The sequence below is a fragment of the Chiloscyllium punctatum genome, chromosome 22, assembly GCF_047496795.1.
Source record: "Chiloscyllium punctatum isolate Juve2018m chromosome 22, sChiPun1.3, whole genome shotgun sequence".
Taxonomy (NCBI): Eukaryota; Metazoa; Chordata; class Chondrichthyes; order Orectolobiformes; family Hemiscylliidae; genus Chiloscyllium; species Chiloscyllium punctatum.
This window is the reverse complement of record NC_092760.1, coordinates 38,098,681-38,123,393: the sequence shown is the minus strand read 5'-3', so window position 1 is coordinate 38,123,393 and position 24,713 is coordinate 38,098,681. Positions and strand designations below refer to the sequence as shown.

General features: G+C 40.3%; 1 protein-coding gene across 1 annotated transcript in view; it reads right to left on the bottom strand.

Moving 5' to 3' along the window:
• Window positions 1-1,098: 1,098 nt before the first annotated feature.
• Window positions 1,099-24,713, bottom strand: part of ptprja (protein tyrosine phosphatase receptor type Ja) — a 213,651-nt gene continuing 190,036 nt past the window's right edge. Inside the window, exons 34-39 of the mRNA XM_072592047.1 lie at window positions 23,229-23,302; window positions 21,147-21,281; window positions 19,461-19,580; window positions 14,304-14,464; window positions 7,689-7,824; window positions 1,099-3,395 (exon numbers count right to left, since the gene is read on the bottom strand). Of these exons, the coding sequence (XP_072448148.1) occupies window positions 3,240-3,395; window positions 7,689-7,824; window positions 14,304-14,464; window positions 19,461-19,580; window positions 21,147-21,281; window positions 23,229-23,302 (782 nt within the window). The 3' untranslated portion in view covers window positions 1,099-3,239. The remainder of the gene's footprint in view (window positions 3,396-7,688; window positions 7,825-14,303; window positions 14,465-19,460; window positions 19,581-21,146; window positions 21,282-23,228; window positions 23,303-24,713) is intronic.

Genomic DNA, 24,713 nt, shown 5'->3' with positions numbered 1-24,713 from the left:
GGTGAAGCACCCTAAAAGCTGCTAGTGTTTGTAGATTCTCTCGAGTTAGCACCTTCAGGGAGCAAGACAAACCTGAGAAAGAAACAAATTGCCTACACAGTGTAGGGCATTCATCAATAGTCCTTTACCTGTTACCCTCTGGTCAACATTCTAATGGCCAATTTTGGCACTGTGCACAATAATGCTCATGTTGCCAGTACCACAATGCAGTGTCAGTTGACATCAGGACCCACTGCAACAGTTATGCACTTAAAAAATAAATTATAAAATATTACAATTTCTATTCATTGATTCAGAAGACACATACAGTGAATCTTACACAGTAGTTCCCTTGCATTTGCTTTTGCTTTCCAAAATGATAGTACAGCTTTTTATTTGGGAGACAGGGAGGAAGCAGGGAGAGTGTGGTGAAGAAATCAATGACTATGAATGATACACAAGTGATTGAGACAAAGATCTCTTGTGCAACAAAACTCATAGATACCTGTCCCACAAATCATAACTAAGTAGCTGATTAGAATCAGTTGGACACAAACACAACCTAAAGTGCGTAGCATAAAAAAGTCCAGTAATTGCAGTACTCAATGTCAAGGCATGTCACAGGAAAGTGTATTAATACAATATCACATTATATGTGGGCAACTGCAGTCTAAGAATTGCTTGCAACTACTTTATACTTTCAGCACCTTTCATGTGACTTTGGATTAAGTTTACACACTGAGTGAGAGCCAGTCAGAGAAGATTGATCCGAGAGGCGAATTACTCCAGTACATAATCAGATCTCGTCTGCTTTCCCTATCTACTCCTGCCTCTTGATTAATACCCCAGCAAGTTAAGAAGACTGTAAGGTAAACAACTCTAAGGACATGTATAACTCATCCCTTCTTCAGAATACCTTTGAAAAATTCATGAAATATGTGTATGTTTTCAACAGTTTGAATGGAAAGTGCATCAGGGCCAGCACTAACTGCTAATATAAATATAGTTAAAAATCACACAACACCAGGTTATAGTCCAGCAGGTTTAATTGGAAGCACTAGCTTTCAGAGCGCTGCTCCTTCATCTGAAGGCAGCGTAGAGCTCTGAAAGCTAGTGCTCCCAATTAAACCTGCTGGACTATAACCTGGTGTTATGTGAGTTTTAACTTTGTACACTCCAGTCCAACACCGCCAATTCTTAAAATATAAACATAATTACTTTCCCCCAAACTCCATAACTTAATATACAAGTAGCTCATCTCCAATGTCTCCAAGTTACAAATTAAAATTGATAGTTTCAGTTTTTTAAAACAATTCCAATTTAACACAATTTCATTGCTCAATCCACTTTTATTTAAAATTTCAAGCCAAGTTTTGGCTTTGTCAATTATTCCCCATTCCCAAACAAAGTCAAATAGTTCACTATTTCCAGTCAATCTCACATCAGTGCCAATACCCATGAGTGATTATTTAGTAATTGCCAATCTATTTGCCAGGTAACAGCTTGGAAAGAAATAGTGACAGTGATTGAGGGTCAGCCCTTTTCCCAAGCAGCAATTCCCAGTGATGTGGTAGCTTTCTAATCCCTGAATAAAGCATGTGTTTCATTCAAAGTTCTTCATGATAAACAGGATAATGAAAATACATTGTAATGATGGTTTTGGATAATGCATGAGTTACAAAGTGATCGTAACTGGATGTGGTTTGCTGACTTTCACTTATTCACTAGAGGACTAAAATCTTACAAATGCATAACTACCCAAACTTAGAACAGATCGATGCATCAGCTCTGAAGTTACTAAGACTGAGCATCAAGCTATAAAATACATTGACACTGAAACGTTTAATCACTTCTTCACTGCAAGTTCAAGATTCAAAATGTACATATTATACTCCTTAAACTTATTAACTAATATATTTAAAGATATTGGCTCAAACTGACAGGTTCCCACTACTGCTTAGTACAGTGACACTTCAGCTGATTATCCTTATTTAAAGATCTCTCCTGACCCACTGGAAAATAAACTCAGATTTAACCGCCTCTCGGCATTCACCAAGACTGACTGCTCCGAAACAGGTTCTTCAAAGGCTCAATTCAAATATGTTTCAGTGTTGAAAGCAATTAAAATATTAAATTTGCAAGACAAAATAAACATTTTGTTTTATACAATGTTTTATGGATACCCAAATCCAGGAGTGACTTTACATTCAGCAGGTCATTCAGGAGGTGCATATGTGCAGAATGGACTCTCTGCTGCCTAAACTGCTTCCTGTTATTCTTATGTCCATCAGTTACAGTGTAAGGCTCAGTACATTTGAATAAAGCCTAGTAAGACATAGGTTATTCAAAATGTATGAGAAACAGCTTGGTTAAGTCGGTGAATAACTTGCAGGCTGACTGCATATCGATTCTGGTGCTAGAATGCATGGTGAACATTTATTCACCACAGAAATGGAAAATGGAAGAATCAAATAATTTTATCCCGTAGGGCATGCTGGGTGATCTAGTGAACACTGATAACCAATAAGTTCAGAAACATGTTTCCCACTTCACTTGATGCTCTGATACTTTCCAGAAAGAGCTCCTTTTTGATTGGGTTGATTTGAACAAAGCAATCATTGTGAAAAGTGGCTTCAATGTTATCAGGTTTCATGACTGCACTTATGGGAGATCCACGTTAGGAAACAACTTTCACAGTTTGTGCCAGATTCTAGTGATACCTTTAAAGTTTTGCATTTCTACGTGTTTTATAAGAATGAAGCCTGCAGACATTGTGCTTCAGTGGCTTGGATAAACTATTACGTTGATGGAATTGCCAGAAAGATGGGAAGGTTCAATAGTTTTGAGACACTCTTGTGAAAGAAAGTCTCCATTTCAGACGCTAACTAGTGTTACCTAGAAGTGCTTACCTTGCAGATAAAAAGTGAAATTACAGAGAGTACCCATATCTGTACAACACCTATGAAAAGTGCTGTAAAAAATGCAATGAATTACGTGGAAGATTCTCAAAGTGTTCCTTCAAGTTGTGGAAGGTTTGGCAAAGATTGCCTACAGTTTCCTGGGTATTTCCCAGCTATTATTCTACAGTTTTATATTTTGAAAAAAAAAATCGCAAATCAGCATTAAAAAGGCACACATTTTAAACACGTCTTACTGAATGAACACATGTTCCTCTTAAAAAATAAACATTTGTAATTTACAAAATAAAATTAGTGAAAGGTGCAGTTGAATTAAAAAAGGCAGCTCCAAGGCTGTTCCCATTAAAGTGCGTGGCCATTGACCCCGTGAGCTGCTCGAATGGCAGAGGCATTCTCATAAATGAGGGCTGGAGTGTTTTGATAGATTATATCATCAGGTTTCTGTTTGCTTGCTTTGATGTACTCCATGGCACATTGGTTCAGGAAGACATACTGCGACTGGGGAGACAAAAGTACAGTAGGGAATGAATTGCTCTGTGCACATAGTAACCTTCAAATGAATGCATTCTAGAGGGACTGCTTTTCCCAATAAAACTTTACCCCTCAAGTGAGGCTGTGAACCCAACTGTTTGCTTGCGCAGTTAGACCAACAATGTTAGTAAACTCACCCCTCAAAACAAAAATCAGATTTAGTCATCCATCCTTCATTTTCATATCAACATTAACAGCCTCCCTCCATTAGTGAAACCAACTGTGCCATCCACCCAGATTCCTACTAATTATCATTTCAATGAAACTTTGTCAAATCTGCATATGACCCATGCCTCAGAACGGCACTCACTCATTTTCGCATAGTAACAACGATGTGCAAACACCCTTCTTCCTGGTCAGACCACAGGCCAGATTCTTTGATCATGACATGGGGCTAACCTGTGTTGGGTTGACTTTAAATATGGCATATGGAATTTTATACTAGAATTTCCACCTCAATCCTGTGATGAACCACTTTGATTAGTATGAGCTGAAAAGGCAGGCAGTAAGCTCTCATCCAGCTACCTTGAGTTCTTAGATCATTCACATGTCATAATGAAACAGTACGGTAAGTCATATCTGTGTTTGATATAGGATTTGTTAGCTTTGTTTCAAAAAGAATTGTGGCTATTAAATTGACCAAAACTGTGCAAGTGGAAAGATGTTCAGACGTATTACAGTCCATAGGATAAAATGCTATTCTGCTTTGCACAAGTGTAATTATTATTTGACTGTGTATACTGTCCCTTTTTTATTCATGTGTTCCTTGAATTCCAACTCAGCCAACTATTTGGTTTGTTCAAAGCTTTAATAGTAACTGCGTTTCTCAGTGACTTTGAAAGCATCAATTTTTTGGAGGCTGTGTTCATATAGTTATTCAATGGAATCTCACTGCTAATATCTGGCTACACTTCAAACCCACCAAGATTCAGCTTTGTCAGGATTATTGACATGTTTATGAAATAGGCTATGAGCTTGGTTTTATTGAGTTTCATTTGCTATTAAGGGAATTGATTTTTTAAAATGGATTTTGAAATAGTTTTTTTGTTGACAGACTTATGCCTTTCTCAGACTTCCCCTTGTTATTACAGTGCTCATGAATGATGCATGTAATATAAACTGGAGGAGTGGGTATGAGGGGGTCAAGGGGTAATGGAGGCTGAAGGATGTTTGGGAAGTGAAGGGTGAGAAGGTGCAGTGGAGTGAAAGCGAGAGTGGGGGATGAAAGGGACAGTGGGGGCTGAAAGGGGGTAGGAGGGTTGAGTATATGGAGACAAAGACAGCATGGATATTAAAGGGGCCATTTGTAGTGGCCACTCACTTCCTTCTACCAGGCCGGTGTGCCAATGGCCTCTTGAATCTGGCCACCTCAGCCTCTGCTCCAATCTCAGATCTATTTCAGTGACCCGAACCCGCTGCCATCCAACCATGAAAATAGTGTGGACAGTCAGGAGGTGGGATTGCAATGTCAGGAAATCGCTCAACTCTCGATTGATGCCTTCAAGATTAAAATTCATCTCCAATAAACTATCACTCATTTTTCTAGACAGACCATCCATCCTACCACAGGCCTCCCAAATGAAACTCGGCATTAACTTTTCTCATAAGGACGGGAAGAAGGGCTGAGGGGACAATATCATCTGGTAAGACAAGGAGAAGGGGGCAAACAAATCAGTTCAAAGATTTAAAAAAATCAAATACAGCAGTAACACGACAATGATACAAAAACATTCAAGGATGGACATAAATGTTGTTATATAAATGCGGAGACCGTAGGGAAATCTAGTACTGGATTCAGACACATATAAGAACATTGATCCTGTTCATATTTCAGAGATAGGGTTGACAGGGGAAGGTGATCAAGAGCTGGAACTGAGAGGGTATAAAGTATTTCAGGTGAATACAAAAGGGAGGTGGCTGAATTACAATACTGATAAGGAAAATATAGCTGCAACAGTTTGCTTTGAGTTAGTGGCTGAAGGTGTTGAAATTGAAACAATATAAATACAGCAGTAAAGGCAGCAAATTATTAGCTCAGAAGTAAATTATTAATTAACTGAAAGCACAAGATGAACAGGTGGATGAGCAGTTTGGAGTAAATCATTAAAGGATTTGATAGATATAACGCTTATACACACTTAGCATACATAAAGAATGCATTCTTCATTAATTCTGGCCATAGTGAAGGGACTATGTAATTCATAGCTGAAAATGTCTAGGATGAGTTATGTACAAATTGGGAGGGTGAAAGAGAGAGTCTTCCTTGTGCAGCATGACTCCTGAAGTGCTTCAGGGAATTAGGATGGAAACTGGCCATGTTTTGGTTGATAGTTTTCAGGAAAGCAATAATTACCAATCACTATAGGATGATAAGTTCAGTTCTCATATTCAAGTACAGACTTGTCCACCCAACATTCATGATGGGGGTAATGTATTAGAAAATTCTGAGTATGCTATAAATTGACATCAAAGTTTATAGCTTGGAGCAGTCAATATAGTGTTAAGGGGGTTGTGTCATTTCTTAAGCTCATTGAAAATATTTGTGGAGCCACTTAGCTTTTTGTCTGCATTATTTCATGGAATATGAGCCTCACTGGCAAGGCTAGCATTTTTTCCCATCTCTAAATATCCAACAACTGATCTTGCAAGGGTCATTTCAGATGGCAGTTAAGAGTCAACCACATTGCTTTGGGGTTGGAGTCACATGTCGATAATTAGCCAGTGAGTGAGGAATGGTTAAGCAGCAGATGTAATTTATAAATGACTTGCAATTCTGTATTGTCTTAAATGTAGGAAAACATTATCTCTATCTCTCTACCACGTCAGAAGAAATAAACTTTCGGATGAGCTGAAGTTAATGGATGGTTAAGATCAGAGACCAGTCAGGAGAGCATTAGTGTAGGTCTTGTTTCAATGGTTACCAAGGGATGTAAGCTCTTCAGCAGAAGCTAACCTGAGGCAGATGCGCAGATGATGGATGTAAAGGAGTTAGTTGATCTTGGTAATTGAGAAGTAATGGGGCCAGAAAATTGGATCTGAGTTAAATAGGACAATAAGGTTACATTTGGCTGAAGTCATAGGCTCAAGAGGGGAGCAGAATTGGGTGATGCTATCTAAACATGATGGCTTTAATCTTCCTAATGTTTAGGTGGAGGAAATTGTGGCTCAGCTAAGACGAGATATCAGGTAACAGTGTAAAAATACAGAAGCAGTGAAGTTAAGCCTAAAATGTAGCACTCCAGTAAACATTTTGAGAAGTGGTCATGAAGTAAAAATGGGCGATGTCAATATAATGTGGACCTTGCTGTGAAGTCAGTCAGGAGGAGGAGGAGGAGAGTAGTCCACTCGGGACCTGCTAGCCTAATGGTGACCTGAGTAACCTATGTCACGTGTTGTAAAAAAAAGTCCATCTGGTTCATTATTATCTTTTAAGGAAGGAAATATGCTGTTCTTATTGGGTGTGGTCGGCAAATGACTCCAGACTTGCAGCAATGCGGTTCACTTTTACCCGCACTCTGAAATGTCTGTGAGTACATCAGTTCAAGGGCAACTACGGATGATGACAAATGCTTGTCAGCAATGCTGACATTCCCAACAGGAATAAAGCAACAAATAAAGTGAGCCTAATGGTTTCACCCCGAACATACTGACTTGGAGTAGAGACAATCCTTGAAAGTAGAGATAGTCAGTTGTATATCATACTGACTGTGAGAAGTTACTAAATTTGAACTAACCATGTATCAGGTCATAAAACAGGGTGCTGATTGACTTCCTGCAATATTGAGTGTGTCCTGGATTAACCCTTGTCAGTATTATGATCAGCTAGCAATGTCATCTACACTATTTCAGTAATAATTGCATGGAAAACAAGTAGCCGGAAGATCTATTTAATCAATCAGTATGTCACATTGGGGCTGCATAAAAATCATTGAAATAAATGTTCCCATTATTTTGTATAAACATCAAGCTGTGGATAAGACAAAAACATGAACTAAACTGCCTGCATTGCTGGACTCAAACCAGGAAGAAGTAAAAGCACAAGTACGACTTGAGATTATCAGTGGAAAACAATGAGAGCTGGCCTTTATGCTACATTTTATTGCGTCCTTATTCATTAATCCCTAGCTGTGGGGGAGAAAAAAACCCTGAGATTCTCATTGATTAATATGTATTGGTGCCAATGTAGATCTCCAGACTTTATGACCCTGACTCTGTGCACAGATGGACATTTGCATTATTCTCCGATGCTTGGTACCTTACCTCAGTTTGTACCATCAGTGGCCGGTTCATTCGCAGATCATAAACTATCCCCCAGATATCAACCTTTCTTTCATTGTCGATCTGATAAATCACACGATCGATGGAAATAAACGTCCCTGTCCGACCAACTCCAGCACTGACAAAAAGGAGATCAAAATTTAGCCACATTGCAAATGTGACGGATAGTCAAATCTTTATCCCATTAGCCAGCCCACACCGTCCATGTTACCAATGAAAGGAAGAAAATTCCTTCACGAGAAATACAATGCCAGAACAGGTTAAGTATTAGCCTTCACTTTTGGTGCAAAGGTTTAAAATAGTCCTGACTATATGACAGAAGGCAGTTCACTGCAAGGGTTCTTTGTGAAATTAATTTGAGCTGACTTTAATGCTTGATAAGCAGAGTTACAGCACAAGAATATCCCAAATTCAACATAAATTGGTAATGTCACTCAGCAAGTTACAAGGGAAATGGGAAAACAAAGTCACACCAATATCTTTTGGAAAGTTTTTCAGGAGTGAAGATATTGGATACAAGAAAGTTGATGACAACAGCAATAATGACGCAGTAGTGGCTGCATTTTGGGGAAATACTGTCTTGCTGCACCACTTTAAAGTGACACTCCTAAATGTTACCAAAGAGAACAGGAGGAGTTCTAGTTCCCAGAACTAACATTGATGCACAAAAAAAAATCCAAGGAAAAATATAATGTGGGAACCTTTCAATGGTAATCCACACAGAACTGAAGTACTGAGTAACCAGGAATAAACCCAGTGGAAACAGTATGATCGAAACAAATATAGTTTATAATTCCTTCCCAGCTTCACAATTTGGTTGTGAATTCCTTGCCTGATGCCTCAGATCAGCAGTGGCTGTAAATCCTGATTCTTCAGACTCTGACAATTTGTGCACATTGGGACCATTTTTGGATCAATCACTCAGTGAATGTTCATGCACAATCTTATGGGAGGCAGCCAAAGACTTAGAGTCAGAGAGTTGTACAGCACAGAAATAGAGCCATCGGTCCAACTCATTCATGCAGACCAGATATCCTAAATTAATTGAGTCCCATTTGCCAGCATTTGGCCTATATCCCTCGAAAACCCTTCTTATTCATATACCCATCCAGATGCCTTTTAAATCTTACAATTATACCAGCCTCCATAACTTCCTCTGGCAGCTCATTCTATACATGCACCACCCTCTCCGTGAAAACGTTGCCCCTTAGATCCTGTTTAAATCTTTCCTTTGTCACTTTAAACCTGTGCCCTCTAGTTTTGGACTTCTCCACTCTGAAGAAAATACCTTGGCTATTTACCCTATCCATGCCCCTCATAATTTTGTAAACCTCTAGACGGTCACCCCTCAGCCTCCGACGCTCCAGGAAAATAGCCCCAGCCTATTCAGCCTCTCTGTATAGCTTGGACCTCCCAACCCTGGCAACATCTTTGTAAATCTTTTCTGAACTCTTTCAAGTTTCTCAATATCATTCCAATGGCAGGGAGAGCAAAACTGCACGCAGTATTCCAACAGTGGCCTAACCAATGCCCCAACAGCCGCAACATGACCTCCCAACTAGTGTTGTCAATGCACTGACCAATAAAGCCAAGCATACAAACACCTTCTTCACTATCCTTGTACCTGCGACTCCACTTTCCAAGAACTATGAACCCATAGTCTGAAGTCTCCTTGTTCAGCAACACTCCCCAGGACCTTACCGTTAAGTGTGTAAGTCCTGCTCTGATTTGCTCTATCAAAACCTTACATTTATCTAAATTAAACTCCATCTGTAACTCCTCAGCCCATCTGATCAAGATCCCGTTGTAATCTGAGGTAACTTTCTTCACTGTTACCCAATTACCAATCTGCCTCAAGTATTGACAGAGTCATGCAACCCAGAAACAGACCCTTCAGTCCAAATCGTTCATGTTGATCAGATTTCCAAAACTAAATTAGTCTCATTTGCTTGCATTTGGTCCAATAAACTAGTTAGAGTCAGTGAGTGGGCTTAGGTATCAGGGGAGTCACAAGGCCCTTCAGGTTCTGGAATGTAAAAGGTAGCGAGCAACCTTCACTGTGGCTGAAATGGTAGTTGCAGCAAAATTGACTGAGGCAACCAAAGGTGAAGGAAAGTTCACCAGAGTCTGCAGCAATGCCAGAGCTGTGCCTGGGAATGATCACTGTTTTTACCAACATGGCAAATAAAGATCAGATCACATGTAAATGTCAAGTTGCTGTGTATTTGCCTCTTGTGAAGTACTGAGGGTGGGGATCCAGAAGATTGGGAAATCCCGACTAATTCTTTCTCGAACTACATTAATTGGCTTTCTGCTGCTGCCAAGTGGTTTCACAGCCCCAGACTGAAGCTACCTCGGAAAAACAAAACTGTTTCAATTCACTCATTGCCACTTTCCTATTTTCTAGCCCCTGCCTTCAAAATCATGCAAGGAAAACCACTCCCCAGAACAACTTTACACGAGTAATACAATGCTGTACGTTCATGCTAACTTCATCTTCCAGCAGAAATCCTATGCAAGTAGACTGAAATCTGATCCCACAATCTTCAGCAGACACCTACTAAAATTTTCTGTTTGGCCTGCTTGGACCTTTGTTGCCAGATTATCATCTGCAATGGCTTCTCTGTATCTCAACAACCTTACATCTGGTGTTCCCCAGGGATCCATGTTTAGTCCCTTCTATTTCTCATCTACAAACTGCTCCTTACATCACAGCATCCCTAAAACACAGCATCAGTTTCCACAGGAATACTGACAGCATCCAGGTCTGACTCATTGGTCACATCACCTTACTCAATCCTTCTACGGTCTCAAAATTGTCAAACCGCTTTTCCAAAAATAAATTCCTTCAAACTACATATCAGGAAGACCAAAGGCATTGTTTTCAATTCCTACTGTAAAGTCTACTCCATGTCCAACTGTGCTGTGAGTAAACAGACTAGAGCAGTTCAAGAAACTGTTTCATCAAAGTCTTCAAGGGGAATTAGAAGTGAACAAGAGCTTGCCTTGTTACATTGCCTGCATCATGCAAATTAATTTTTAAAAATCCAGTCACACCATCCCTTGCCTTGACAACTGTCTGAGTGGGTTACACATTGTTCACAACTTTGGTGCTATATCTGACCTTGAGATGGGTTGATCAGGTTACTTCCATTATACCATCAGTGGGTCCTCCCATTTCCATCTCTGCAACATCACACATATCCAGTTCTGCCTCAGCTCATTCATTGCTGAAAATCTCATCATGACACGACTTTGTCATTTCCAGACTTGATGATTCCATTAGATTCTGGCTGGCCTTGCACATAAGTTAAGGATATCCAAAGCTCTCGGTCCTTGTCTTAACTTGCATCAAGTCCCACTTACTTATCAATCATTTGGTCATTGACTCTTCCATACCCTCTGTATTCTCTGCCAGCCCTGCAAGCCAAAAGATATCTCTACATGCCTTCAACTCTCACCTGAAGCACTCTTGATTTCAATCACTCCGTTATTGACAGTACCCTTTCAGCCATGAAAGTCATAGGCTTTGAAATTCTCTCTCTAAATCTCTCAGCCTTCACCTCATCCTTTACCTTTCCTCTTTCAGTCACTCCTTAGAACATATTTATTTGACCAAAGTGTTAATCATTGGACCCAAGATATCCTTTGGTATGCAAGGGCTACATATATCTTATTTGGAAATAGATCACTATGATTCAGATTGTCAAGCCTGGCAGCATGTAAAATTGCTCTCTTCATGTGTGTGGGGAAAAAAATAACACTAAAAGGTTTTAAAAAGAAACAGTTTACTCAGGTCAAGCTCCAGGTCCAACTGAGCAGCTACCGATTTGGACAATGGCATGGTCAACAATGTGATATCACCACTAAAGAATGGACAAAAACTGATAGCAAGTCACTTTATTTCTGCTTTTGTTTCAGACTTTGATCCATGAAGCCGCACCGAAATAGTCATCGATGTACCGATAAAGCGGTTGTGGGAGGGGACCCAGGTAGGCCTGGAACAAAAGATGTTCCACATACCCCATGAAAAGGCAGGAATAGCTAGGACCCATGCGGGTACCCATTGCTCCACCTCTGATTCGGAGAAAATGGGGTGAGTTGAAGGAGATGTTGTTGAGTTATTTCGATGTGGCTTCATGCTCTCGTCCTGACCTGGAAAAATTCATAAACTTCGCTTCCAGTTTCCACCCCACCATCACCTTCACCTGGTCCATCTCAGACATTTGCCCTCCTTTCCTTGACCTTTCTGTCTCCATTTCCAGCACTAGTCTATCCATTAGTATCCATTACAAGCCTACTGACCCCCACAGCTAACTGGACTATAGCTCTTCTCACCCTACGTCCTGTAAGGACTCTATCCCTTTCTCTCAGCTCCTTTGTCTCCGCCATATTTGTTCCGATGAGGCCACTTTCCAAAGTCGTGCTCTTAATACGTGCTCCTTCTTCTCCATCCATGGCTTCCCACCTACAGTTGTTGACAGGGCTCTCGATAGCGTGCCGTCCATCTCCCGCGCCCAACCCTCACCCCCTCCCTCCCCTCCCAGAACAAGGATAGGGTCCCTCTTGATCTCACCTTCCACCCCACCAGCCTTCACATGCAAAGAATAATCCTCCGCCATTTTTGCCAACTCCAACACGACGCCATCACTAAACACATCTTCCCTTCGCTCCCCCTGTCTACATTCTGTATTGTTCCCTCCGGGACAACATAGTCCACTCCTCCATCACACCTAACACCTCTCCCATCACACACGGCACCTTCCCATGTAATCGCAGAAGGACAGCACCTGCCCCTTTACCTCTTCCATGCTCACCATCCAAGATCCCAAACACTCATTTCAGATTAAGCAGTGTTTCACTTGTACCTCTTTCAATTTGGTCTATTGCATTCGTTGCTCCCAATGTGGTCTCCTCTATATCGGAGAGACAAAACGCCGATTGGGTGATCGCTTTGCTGAGCACCTTCGGTCTGTATGCAATCAGGTCCCGGACCTTCCCATGGCTTGCCACTTCAACACCCAATCCTGCTCCCATCCCCACATGTCTGTCCTTGGCCTGCTGCAATGTTCCAGTGAAGCTCAACACAAACAGCAGGAATAGCATCTCATCTTCCGACTAGGCACATTACAGCCTGCTGGTCTTAATATTGAATTCAACAACTTCAGATGATTATCCCATCTTGACCCCTCTGTTTTCATTTTGCTCCGTAATTTTATTTCATTTTTTAAAATATATTTTTTTCACTGTTCTTTGCCTCTTATTTCTTGATTGTCTCTCTTTCTCTCGCTCCCCACTCTCTCACCACCTTTTTCCTCTCCTCTTCCCCCTTTGCTACTCTTCTCCCCGTTTTCTATTTTGCCTCTGCTTTACCCATCCCCCATTATATTTTGTCACATAGCACTGGCTTCAGCTTTGGTCATTCACAGCTCCTAATCTCCCTATAATCACTCTATGCACTATCACTACTTTATTGCTACCTTTGCTTCAGGAGCCATGACTCACCTTCTCTAATCCAGTATTTGGTTTTCAGCATCTGTAGTCATTGTTTTCACCTTCTCTCAGCCTAGTATAAATACCTCTCTTTTTAACGCTTTGACAAAGGGTCAGTTAGACTCGAAATGTCAGCTCTTTTCTCTCCTTACAGATGCTACCAGAACTGCTGAGATTTTCCAGCATTTTCCCTTTTGGTTATGGGAATGTTTGGGTTTAACGTGGGTATAACTTAAGTTTGCATATTAGTATAAAGCTTTGCTAAATGTTCGGGAATAGGTTTGCTAAAATAAATAACATTTTTTCATTTTCTCGTTTGTTGATAAAAAAAATCTGGTGAGAGTGTCTTTTATCTTCGATGATGGTGACAGCTAGGTATTAACCATCCCAGAGGTGACAAAGGTCATATTTCACATGTCATGCATGGCACAGTGGGGATCAAGCTCCAGCACAACGTGAAATTTCTTTCAGTAACCTTTGTGTTGTTCCTTGAAATGTTTAATTAAATTTGAATATAAATACAAACATTGTTCACATAAGCTTCATTTGGACATCATTTCTAAGCTACCTACCTGATGAATAGAGTATTATTGCTGTTGAGCCTGGGTATAGGATGGGGGGTAACTAAGACTGGGAAATAAAGAGCTACCTGGCACCAAGAAAGCTGCCAGCAGAGAGGAAGGTCCAGGCAAGATGGAGTTGCCAAATCTTACAGGTAGGTGTGGGGCTCCAAAGGTCTGAACGCTTCTCAGAGTGCCCATAGAAACACTTAAATTCTATTTGACTCCATCTAACTTTTATTTTAAAAGTTTTTTTTTTACGATTAATCGTGGAGTGTCTCAGTGGTTCTTCAGCTGCTTTGCTTGGCAGCATCATGTGGCAGACAGCACATCATTCCATTCCATTCACAATTAGATCAGTTCACAGGGATATAAAAACATTCATTTGTCCAGCAATATTGCAGCAACCTCTATGTCAAAAAGGCAGAAACGGAGACATAAAGATTGACTGTGCAGACCCTAATGTTTCAGTGCAAAGGTACAATATACAACATTCAATGTTGAATACATGGTATTGACAGCAGTAGAATGGTGGTCTCATTACCTGCAGTGGACTACAGTGGGTCCACTCATTGGGTACTGATTGATGTACTGTCGCACAACATTCCGGAACTCAATAAGGACCCCGGTGGTGGACGGAACTCCATGGTCAGGCCAACCTGTAAAGTGAAAATGCCGGAGAGCACGTTTCTCTCCAGATTTATCCTGTAGGAAAGGAAGAAGCAAATGGCATAATCAGAGGAACTGAACAGGCAAACACAAACAAGAAACAAATAAACAATCTGTCCCTCTCGATAATCTGTAATAATAGCATAGATCTAATTGGTAAAGCCAAGGCAAATAACGACTTTGCAGCTACCAGTTACTGGATTATGTACAAACTTCCCTTTTTGTTATATTCCGCTACCCTAAAGTAGCAACACACGACTTCAAAGGTAACAAAGAAGATAATTCCATTCTTTGCGCTACTGAGCGTTTAGATACAGGAAGTTGCATCTATTCTCATTCAGAGAAGAAATTGTGCCCATTTAGAGAGATATCTTATCTGGCAACAAGGCAGGAAAACCAAAGGACATATATTCTGATTTAGAAACATCATGTGAAAACTTCAATTCAATACATAATTTATTTATACTTAGTTATCCTTGATTTAAGAAACAGACTACCAAATAAGCATTAAAGCCTGACTCTGTTAAAGCATCTGAAAGAGAATTTTATCAATTCCTGAGACAACAAAACTTCTAGAGACGTGCAATTGGCATAAAGATGGCAATTGGTCACATAAGCTATTGTCAGGGTTGGACATTAAAGGAGGTGATCGTGCAGGCATTTGGATTGTATAATCTATATGACCTAAGTGTCCAAGTGAAACATACTTAATGCTTACTCTTAGTAGACTCAGCTCACACAGTGTTGAGTGAAACAGAGTGACTGCCATTGGTCCAATGTGATTTTGCAGCTCCTCAAAACCTCCTACAATCCTGCTCATGATCCAACATGCCAAAATAGAACACAAGTTTGAGGATTAACCCAATCCATATAAAGCTCTCAGACCTTTGGTAAATTGTATTCCATTTACATGTCAAGATCATTTGAATCCTCATCAACTCAGGACAGAACTTAGGCAGGAAGGTTATCCATTCTGCCCCACAGAGTGACGTGATGAACACATCTGCTCGGAAGCAAGTTCTGCTTCAGAGTCCCGTGCATCCTGATGCTACTTCTGTATGTTACTTGTCTCTTATCATCACTGTGAGGATGACCAGTGCTGGCACTGCCCGTAGTACCAGGAGGCGATACCAGGATTAACAGGACAATGTTGCAGGGTCTTGGGGTGCCTATGAGATGGGAGGCCCATGGTGTTGGGAAGGAGAGTTTTCTTGAGGAAGAGTGGGATGGGAGGAATGGAAAAACACACCTTCTGGGAGGAGGCCAATCAGGAAAGCAGGTAGCAGTGATACAGACCTCAAAGTTGTGGCAGGGCAGGCAGCAATGCTTAAAACTTAATGGCCTGAGTCAGAGCAAGGGTGAGCATGTTCTAGACCTTCCCATAAAGCTGTAGATTTCTGGGGGCAGGCAGGAGGAACCTCTGAGGTCTCTCCACTTTTTCCTGAAATGAAGGCCCAACCAATTTCCATCAAATACAACCCTCGTCTGTTGGGCTGAACTTGTTCCCTCGTTGAGGGATTTATCCTTAACTCAACTCAGTGCCTCGAAATAAATCTTGTTGCTATTGGTGCCTGTCCAGTTCTGGCTATAATGACTGCCTTTTTATAGGCTATGTTGAACGTTTCGTGTTCCACCCCTATTCAGCATTCTCTCCTTTAACTCTATCATCTACAAGGCACAAGTTGGAGTGTGATGGACCACTCTCCACTTGTCTGTACAGCACCAGCAACTCTCATAGTTCATAGTTAAAAATCACACAACACCAGATTATAGTCCAACAGGTTTAATTGGAAGCACACTAGCTTTCCGAGCGACGCTCCTTCATCAGGTGATAGTGGAGGCTCAATTGTAACACAGAATTTATAGCAGAAATTTACAGTGTGATGTAACTGAAATTATACATTAAAAATTGATTATCTGTTAGAATACAGTGATAGTTTCACTTCTTTCATGTGTAAATCACAAAACCTTTGTTTTAAAGTTGCATTCTCGGGTTAACTGTTAACAATGGTGATAGCTAGACAATGTGTTGAAGGTGTTGGCCCCCTGTGTTCTCTGTCTATGCCATGATGTTTAGATTGTGAGTGTGAGAAAGTGTGTGTGTGTGTGTGTGTGTGTGTGTGTGTGTGTGTGTGTGTGTGTGTGTGTGTGTGTGTGTGTGTGTGTGTGTGTGTTTCTCACACTCACAACCCCCACCCCAGACAGACAGACAGACACAGACAGACAAAGACCCACATGCACACATATATTTTGTGTGGTGAATTTGTACTTGCAGAGTTACATTGCACTTTACTCAAAAACTGCATGTATTCATGTAGAACTGTGAGCTCAAAAACTGCATGAATTTATGTAAAACTCTGTTACCTCACTTTTTAGATTAGAATTAATCTAAACATCATGGCATAGACAGAGAACACAGGGGGCCAACACCTTCAACATATTGTCTAGCTATCACCATTGTTAGCAGCTAATCCGAGAATGCAACTTTAAAACAAAGGTTTTGTGATTTACACATGAAAGAAGTGAAACTATCACTGTATTCTAACAGATGAAAGGCTTAACAGACAATCAATTTTTCAATGCATAATTTCAGTTACATCACACTGTAAATCTTTGCTATAAATTCTGTTACGATCGAGTTCTCCACCATCACCTGATGAAGGAGCATCGTTTCAAAAGCTAGTGTGCTTCCAATTAAACCTGTTGGACTATAACTTGGTGTTATGTGATTTTTAACTTTGTACACCCCAGTCCAACACTGGCATCTCCAAATCATGACTCATAGTTCATAGAATGTGAATATGACTGGCTAGGTCCATGTGGTGTAGGTGCACTCACAGTGCTGTTCGGAAGCTTGTTCCAGGAATAACACTGAAGGAATACAATGATTCATGATGAAATGGGGCTTGGAGGAGAGATCACAGATGACCGTGCCCTCCTGCCCTGGTCCTTCTAAGTGGTAGAGGTGGTAGGTTTGGAAGGTGCTGTCAAAAAGGTCTTGGTGGGTTGCTGTGGTGAAACTTGCAGATGGTACACATGGCTGCCACTGTGCAGTGGTGGCGATAGAGGGAGTGAAGGTTGAAGATGGTGTCAATCAGGCAGTATGCTTTTATTCTGGGTGGTGTTTTGAGAGTTGTTGCTGCTGTACTCAGACTAACGATGAGAGACTTAACAAACAATCCAGGTCTTCTTCAATATATAATTTCAGTTACATCACACTTTAAACTTTTGCTTTAAATTCTGCGTCTTACAATCTTATACTCCACAACCACCTGATGAAGGAGCAGCACTCTGAAAGCTAGTGCTTCCAAATAAACCTTTTGGACTATAACTGGCGTTGTGTGATTTTTAACAACGAAAATAAGTTAATAACTAAAATAAGTTGTGGGTGGCACGATGGCACAGTGGTTAGCACTGCTGCCTCACAGCGCCAGAGACCCGGGTTCAATTCCCGCCTCAGGCGACTGACTGTGTGGAGTTTGCACGTTCTCCCAGTGTCTGCGTGGGTTTCCTCCGGGTACTCCAGTTTCCTCCCACAGTCCAAAGATATGCAGGTCAGATGAATTGGCCATGCTAAATTGCCCATAGTGTTAGGTAAGGGGTAAATGTAGGTGTATGGGTGGGTTACGCTTCAGTGGGTCGGTGTGGATTTGTTGGGCTAAAGGGCCTGTTTCCACACTGTAATGTAATCTAATCTAATATTCTGCATTGTCTAACACAAGTTCTTCCAAAATGACCACCAAGGGTTGAAGAACAACAACATTCCTGATGGCTGAGTAGTGATGTTATAAAGCCAGCTGATATGGCTATGAACAAGTCGGATCCCAGAATGCAATCTGGTTTGATACATCAGATGTTATTTCTTTTTAATATGGCAGTAGCTCACTGAAACATAAGGGTGTAAAGACTTCAGATTTGGTTTTAACAATGAATCACACAGAAGAAAACAAAATCAACTAAAGCAAATCAAACTAAGACAGTTTGAAAGAATTTAAAACACACAGCAAAACAAAATCCCATCCACTCCCCAAAATTATCACAGTACACTCACTCAAAAATCCCGGGAAATTCCTTTCCTACCAAAGTTGTATGTTTGTCTTAACTGCTTCTTCTCTGTTCTGGCTCATGAACTGAGAGGCCTTTTCCCTTGCTAACTTTCTCAGTTTTTTAATAATCTGCAAAGTATAAACCAAATATTCCTGATCTGGAAGTTTTACAAATTGTACTCTTTCACTGAAGTAACTTATTTTGTTAACTGCTCTGAGTAACCTACTTTTTTAGGGTGCTCCTGACCCCAGGCAAGTCTCCGCCAAATCATTCAAAAGTTCTTGTATTGAATTTGTAAATAAACACTCCTAATCCTAAATTCTGCTAAAAATAATAGCATAATGTGTTCTTTCACCAGTTGCATCCCTGATAGTATAAACAAAACTCCATTAACATTCCAGGAAGCACAAACTAGTTTAAAATGAGAGTTCTGGAAATACTAACAATGGTTAATTTTTAACCTATTCACAAAACAACAACCAACACCCATATGCCACTGGTTTGAAATTTAAACATATAAAAAAGAAGTTTTTATATATCGTTAAATCACACACTTTCATCACTCTAACACTTGGGCTCACATCAGGATGGAATCTAATCAGCGAAGATCAGCCTGTGTGAACACTATGTTAGCCCATGATGTCTCTATCAATCTGACACCAGGTACCTCCCAAGATACTCAGACATCTTTCCAGGCACATGGCTATGAAGGACAGGGGCTGTCCGAGCAATTGGAGGGCGATGGAGTTGAAAGTGTGTATTTCTAATACTCCAGACAATGAGAGAAAATATTTTTGGCTGTTGTGATTATGACAGAGATTAAATTATGCGTTTTGCTTGATGACAGCAGTTGTAGTTTCCATGACTCCCTCTTTGCTGCATTGTGTACCTCATTGTTTGCTATCAGATTCTAAGCTGTGGTCAGTGATTCATTTATTTTAGTCTGAATTTCTCCATCACATGGGAAGTCCCTAACTCTACTTACCTTTACTATTGTGAAGTCCCTGATGGTCCAGTCCTGGAGAACTATTTCCGATGTCAAAGTAACAATTTTGTCTTCAAAGATGAGAGGGCGTTCGGTCGGCCAGTACTGCTCACATTTTGCCTAGCATAACAAATTGATTAAAAAATAAAGTATAGCTGACAGTTTCAGAGTATTCTGATGAAGTCTTTTTTTTGATTAAATTCAAAAGAGTGGAATGTAAATATATAGAGATACGTTCTTATTCCTTTTGTGCGTAATAGAAATGATGTTGCTGTGCTATAAATTTAATAGAGCTTCAATGTTCATCACAGAGTCTCATCACAAAGGTAATGTTAGTATTGGGCTGTGATAATTTTTATCTCTAATAGACAAACATTTCAGTGCAAAATAAATGATACACTTAAGCTATCAATCATACAAATGTCTCAGATTAAAAAGGAACAGTTTGTGAATTTTATGTACCCTATAATTGGTATCAGTACAAAACCTTCATAAGTCGTGATGACCTAACTACATGATGCAAGCTTCATAGGCACAGTAAGTCAGGGCAGTGACAGGAGCTGTACAATGCTTAGATATTTTTTGATGTGGAACATCTGACTCATTTGGGGCATCACACATGTAAAATTGCCATCCATTATGGATGCTGCTCATTTTAAAATATTAATCCATCTTGATGTGTTCAAAAGGGCGTGTGATCTTTTTACTGATGTCGATCTGAGACCGATTCAGTCATCTCATGACTTAAGAGGATATCCAATAGCTTTGGCAAGTCAAAAGCTACAGACCATTAAAAGGTGTCACTAAGGAAGAAGATTATTCAGGAAAATCTTTTACTCAGAGATCCGGTCAGGATATCCTGACTGCTGCACAGAAACACATTTCTCACATGGAGCTGAATATATCACAACCAACATTACGCTTATCCAATGGCTGCCGAATTCCACACAGAGACTCTCCAGGTGCTGCCCTTCTCTTCAGGCATCACTATATTTCTCAGACCCATCAACTGCCTCACAGAAAAGCTCCTTTTGATTCACTACCAATCACCAAGTGGCCTTTATTCCACTTTTACCTGGAAGTTCCTATCTTAAGCAGGTCTGTCTTCAACTTGTAAAACTTGTGTCAGTTTCTCAAAAGGTAGTCCTCCTGGACTCACCTTCTTTAAAACCTTACATTTAGATTCTGGTGGGAGAAGGACAAGAGACAGAGAAGTTTCCTGAAGACCAGTAATCCGTAGTTGGTGCTATCCTTGAGAGTATAATTTTTTTTTGATGTATTGGTGGTGATTATCAGTGCCACATCTTCTGATATTCTGGTAGTGATCATCACTGATTGGATAGTAATAGATCCAGTGCTACAACTGGTGGACAATTAGTTCTAACAGATTAGCACCCAGTTGGCAAAGATAAAAATTATTCCAACCAGGTGGATTTATAAGGCCTCATGTCTGAAGCAATGACAATGTGAATTTAAAAAAAATGTCAAGAAAATGTCTTATTTACATGCAAAAATGATGTGAGATTTAAGAATGAATGGATTGGCTGGTACATCAAGAGTTTGGGGCCTGCCTTGAAATATGAACACTCCATTACTAATTGGTGAAAAGACTGGAATGTGGATTCACATTTACAAAGCAATATTAAACCTTCTGAAGATCAGTAAGCATGAGAATGTTGTACCTACCCTTCCTTGCTCCACACATTTGGTAAGCATGACAATAGCTGGCACATAATGTTCCCAAATCATTCGCCAGAAATCGCTGGCTGTATTCATTAGTGGTCCCTGTGCAGCAATGAACTCTTTCTTTGAGTTATAGCCCTGGAAAGAAATGGAACATTGGGCTAAGAGATGATAGAGAACCAGAAAAAATGGCATAATCAATCAGTCTTCAGAAAGATGATCATAAAAATGCAGCAGGCAACGAATGATACTGGGTAAAAGTGAGGACTCCAGATGCTGGAGATTAGAGTCGAGAGTCGGGTGTTGGAAAACCACAGCAGGTCAGGCAGCATCTGAGGAGCAGGAGAATTGATGTTTTGGGCAAAAGCCCTTCATCAGGAATGCTACTGGACCAGTCACTGTAGATGCTGCAGTGGCATCCAGTGTCACTTTGACATACTGTATGAGTGTCATGACCCACAAAATGCATTTTTTGTCAAATCGTAACTCATTAACTAGACTGCTGTAACATTAGAGACACTCAAAATTGTGATACCTTATTACCTTATTTCTTACAGAGAAACTGTAGTCAACAGATGATCAACATTAATACGGAGGAACCTCGATTATCCAGCATTCAGTCGTCCGAATTTTGGATTAGCCGGACAAGATTGCAAGGTCCCGATGCTTGGCTAAACCGTGTTATCCAGCATTTGATTATCCAAACAAAATACTCACCGCCCGTTCGGATAATTGAGGTTCCTCTGTATGTTGTTGTAGACTATCACTTAAATCTCCCAATCCAAAAAAAAACCATTGATATTGTACTTCAGATATCAGAGTCCAAATCATTCATTGCTAATTCCTTTGGAACATCCATTTCTACAAGTCCGAATAAAGATCTCTATTTCAGTTTCGTGCTTTGTAGCCATTTGCTACATTTTAATGCTTGTCCCAATTCCACATGGTGTCATCAAGATTACTTGATGGCAGGTTATCAAGACTTTGAAAGTTTGTGCATAACTCGATATACAAGTTCAACAGTAAATAGCTTTATTATCTCATCTGAAAATAATACTGAACAAGTCAGATCACAGAGTGAGACCTCGCTCAATAGACTACAAGGTTTATTTTTACTCTGTTTATTGTGAAGGTCAGTTAGTAAATATTTTCACAAGAAGCTGTCAATATACTTTCAATAATGGATCCTAGAAGTTTCACTATTTGAAATGATCTCATTACAAATGTCAGTGAGAAAGATCCAATCATTTTATTCCAGCAACCTCCTTACAGACAGTCAGTGAATAGTCACGCTTGTTTCCATGTTAAGGTCCCCTGTCCAACGAGCGTGAATGCTTCCTTTCAGCAAACTCCTCCACTTACTTGTTTCTATTGTCTTAATATCTTTTTCCCGAGATCCTAAAACAAACTCTGGTCATTTACTACTTAACATGTGCTTCTTAAACTCATCTCTTCAGCAACTTTCTATTTCGAGGGCTTTTCTCTTAAGAACTCAGGACTCCTTCTCAGTTCCTCCTGAACTGTTTGGAGACTGCTAACCAACGTTTGTACTAAGCTGCGTGGCTGTTATGACATGGCTGTCGATTGATGTGCCCATGCAATGGCTTCAAATTTTGGACTTCAGAGGGCCATATTGTCAAGAAAAAATTAGAGGGACCATTGCTGCTAAATGAACAGCATACCTGCTGTCATAGATATTTTGTCTTTGAATGAAACCTGTATACTGCCTTTCTAAATGAAGTTGTTTCTGTCTCATTTCTGTGTCATTGAACACCTTGATGGTAGGCAACAGCTCATTTATTTTCCTCTCTTCTACTCTTTTTTTTTCCCTAATGCTACCAATTATTCTCAAGGATTTTAAAGAACTCATTTACGTACCTGTAAATAAAACACATCTCTCGTCACCCTGACACCACTCAGAACAAAGTTGAAATGAAACTAAAAACCATGTTGTTCCCCAGTCACCCAATACATTCGTACAAATCCAAGTTAAAGCTACACCTCTTCCTTCCGCTTTAGCACCTAAACTTTCAAACACGAATAATGTATTTTGAACCTTCATTACAATAAATTGATGTAACTCACCGGCATGAAATTAGCATTGATATAATCACTTGATGGGTCAGCAGTGACAGAGAGTTTAACTCGACTTGCATCATCTAAAAATTTCACAGAAACATGATTATTTTACACAAGAGATAAACTTGTAAGAGAATACGTAGCACACAAATAAGAAATGAGTGTGTCTCTTGGGTGACTTAGTTCAATGGACATTAGGCAAAGTATTTGTTGTAACGATGCAACAAATCAATGACAACCCAGTATTTACTTGAAAACAGAAAGCACTGATTCGGACTCTTGGCCTCGGCCCAGATCCGGTATGGCAATCTCTTGGGTCACTGTGGCATCCTCTCAGCCAGATGTGGCAATCTTTTAGCTTGGTGTGGCAGCCTCTCAGCAGGTCGGCGAGGCCTCACCATGGACTTGTGGCATTGAGATGATCCCAGAGCAGTCTCCCGGCCTTGAGGTGAAGCTGGCATGATCTGGAGTCAAGGCCTGGCATAGACAAGAGACTAAGTGCTGGCGGGACCTGGGTCGGAAGGACTGTAATTCTGAAGTTTTGTTTTTCTAATTTATTCCTATGATTTGTAATGCTGAAATCTTAATTTCTATATTTTTCTAATTTCATTTCCCCCAGGAACTTGTACTTAAGAATCTGTACCTTTGTACTGAAGATAACTCCATGAACAGTGTCTTGTAGACTTTTCACTGTACTCATTTGAGTACATGCGACAATAAAGCTAATTCTAATTCAATGCAGTGCTAGGAGGAGGAAGCTAGTTCACAGCAATTGCAGTAGGACAGCAACATTTGAAGATGCTTGACTCTGCAATAAACATTGCAGCTGTCAATAGGATCAGTAGCAGAATCTCTCCACCTAACAATGTTCAGGCATTTTGTGACTGGAACAGGCTATGTTCTACAAGATGACATTGGTTTAAAATTTGCAAGAATGCTAAGTGCCCCACGAAAACCAAGTGTCACAACTCTCCATAGAGATATGTTGAGAAAATCAACCAAGGAACTATGCCAAACACAATTCCAAACTCCCATCAATGGCTAACAAGGACATCAATAAGGTTGAAGCAGGTAATTGCAACATTAAAAGCTTGCAGACACAATTCTGGCAGTTTGCGCACTCATTTTGACAAATCTCATTGATACCATTAGAAAAACTGAAGTCTTTACTTCCTTCTAAGCAATATACCCAAATGACTTGTGCTCTAAGTCAAGATTGGCACTGATGTAAGTGTAAATATCATCGCTTCTGAATCTTAAATGAAATATACTCATGAAACCGGTGCAATGTGGTGCAGATCACACATGATAAGCCAATTGCTTATATATTTGGTCTGACAGCCAATGCAATGGTATTATCTGCCTTAAATGTCAACATTATCCTGAGGATAGACACGAAACCTTGTACATCGCTGAAATAGATGGACGACTTATTACTGGTCTATCAGTATGTCCTGATCTCCGCATCACCTTGATCCACAAGGCAGGTGG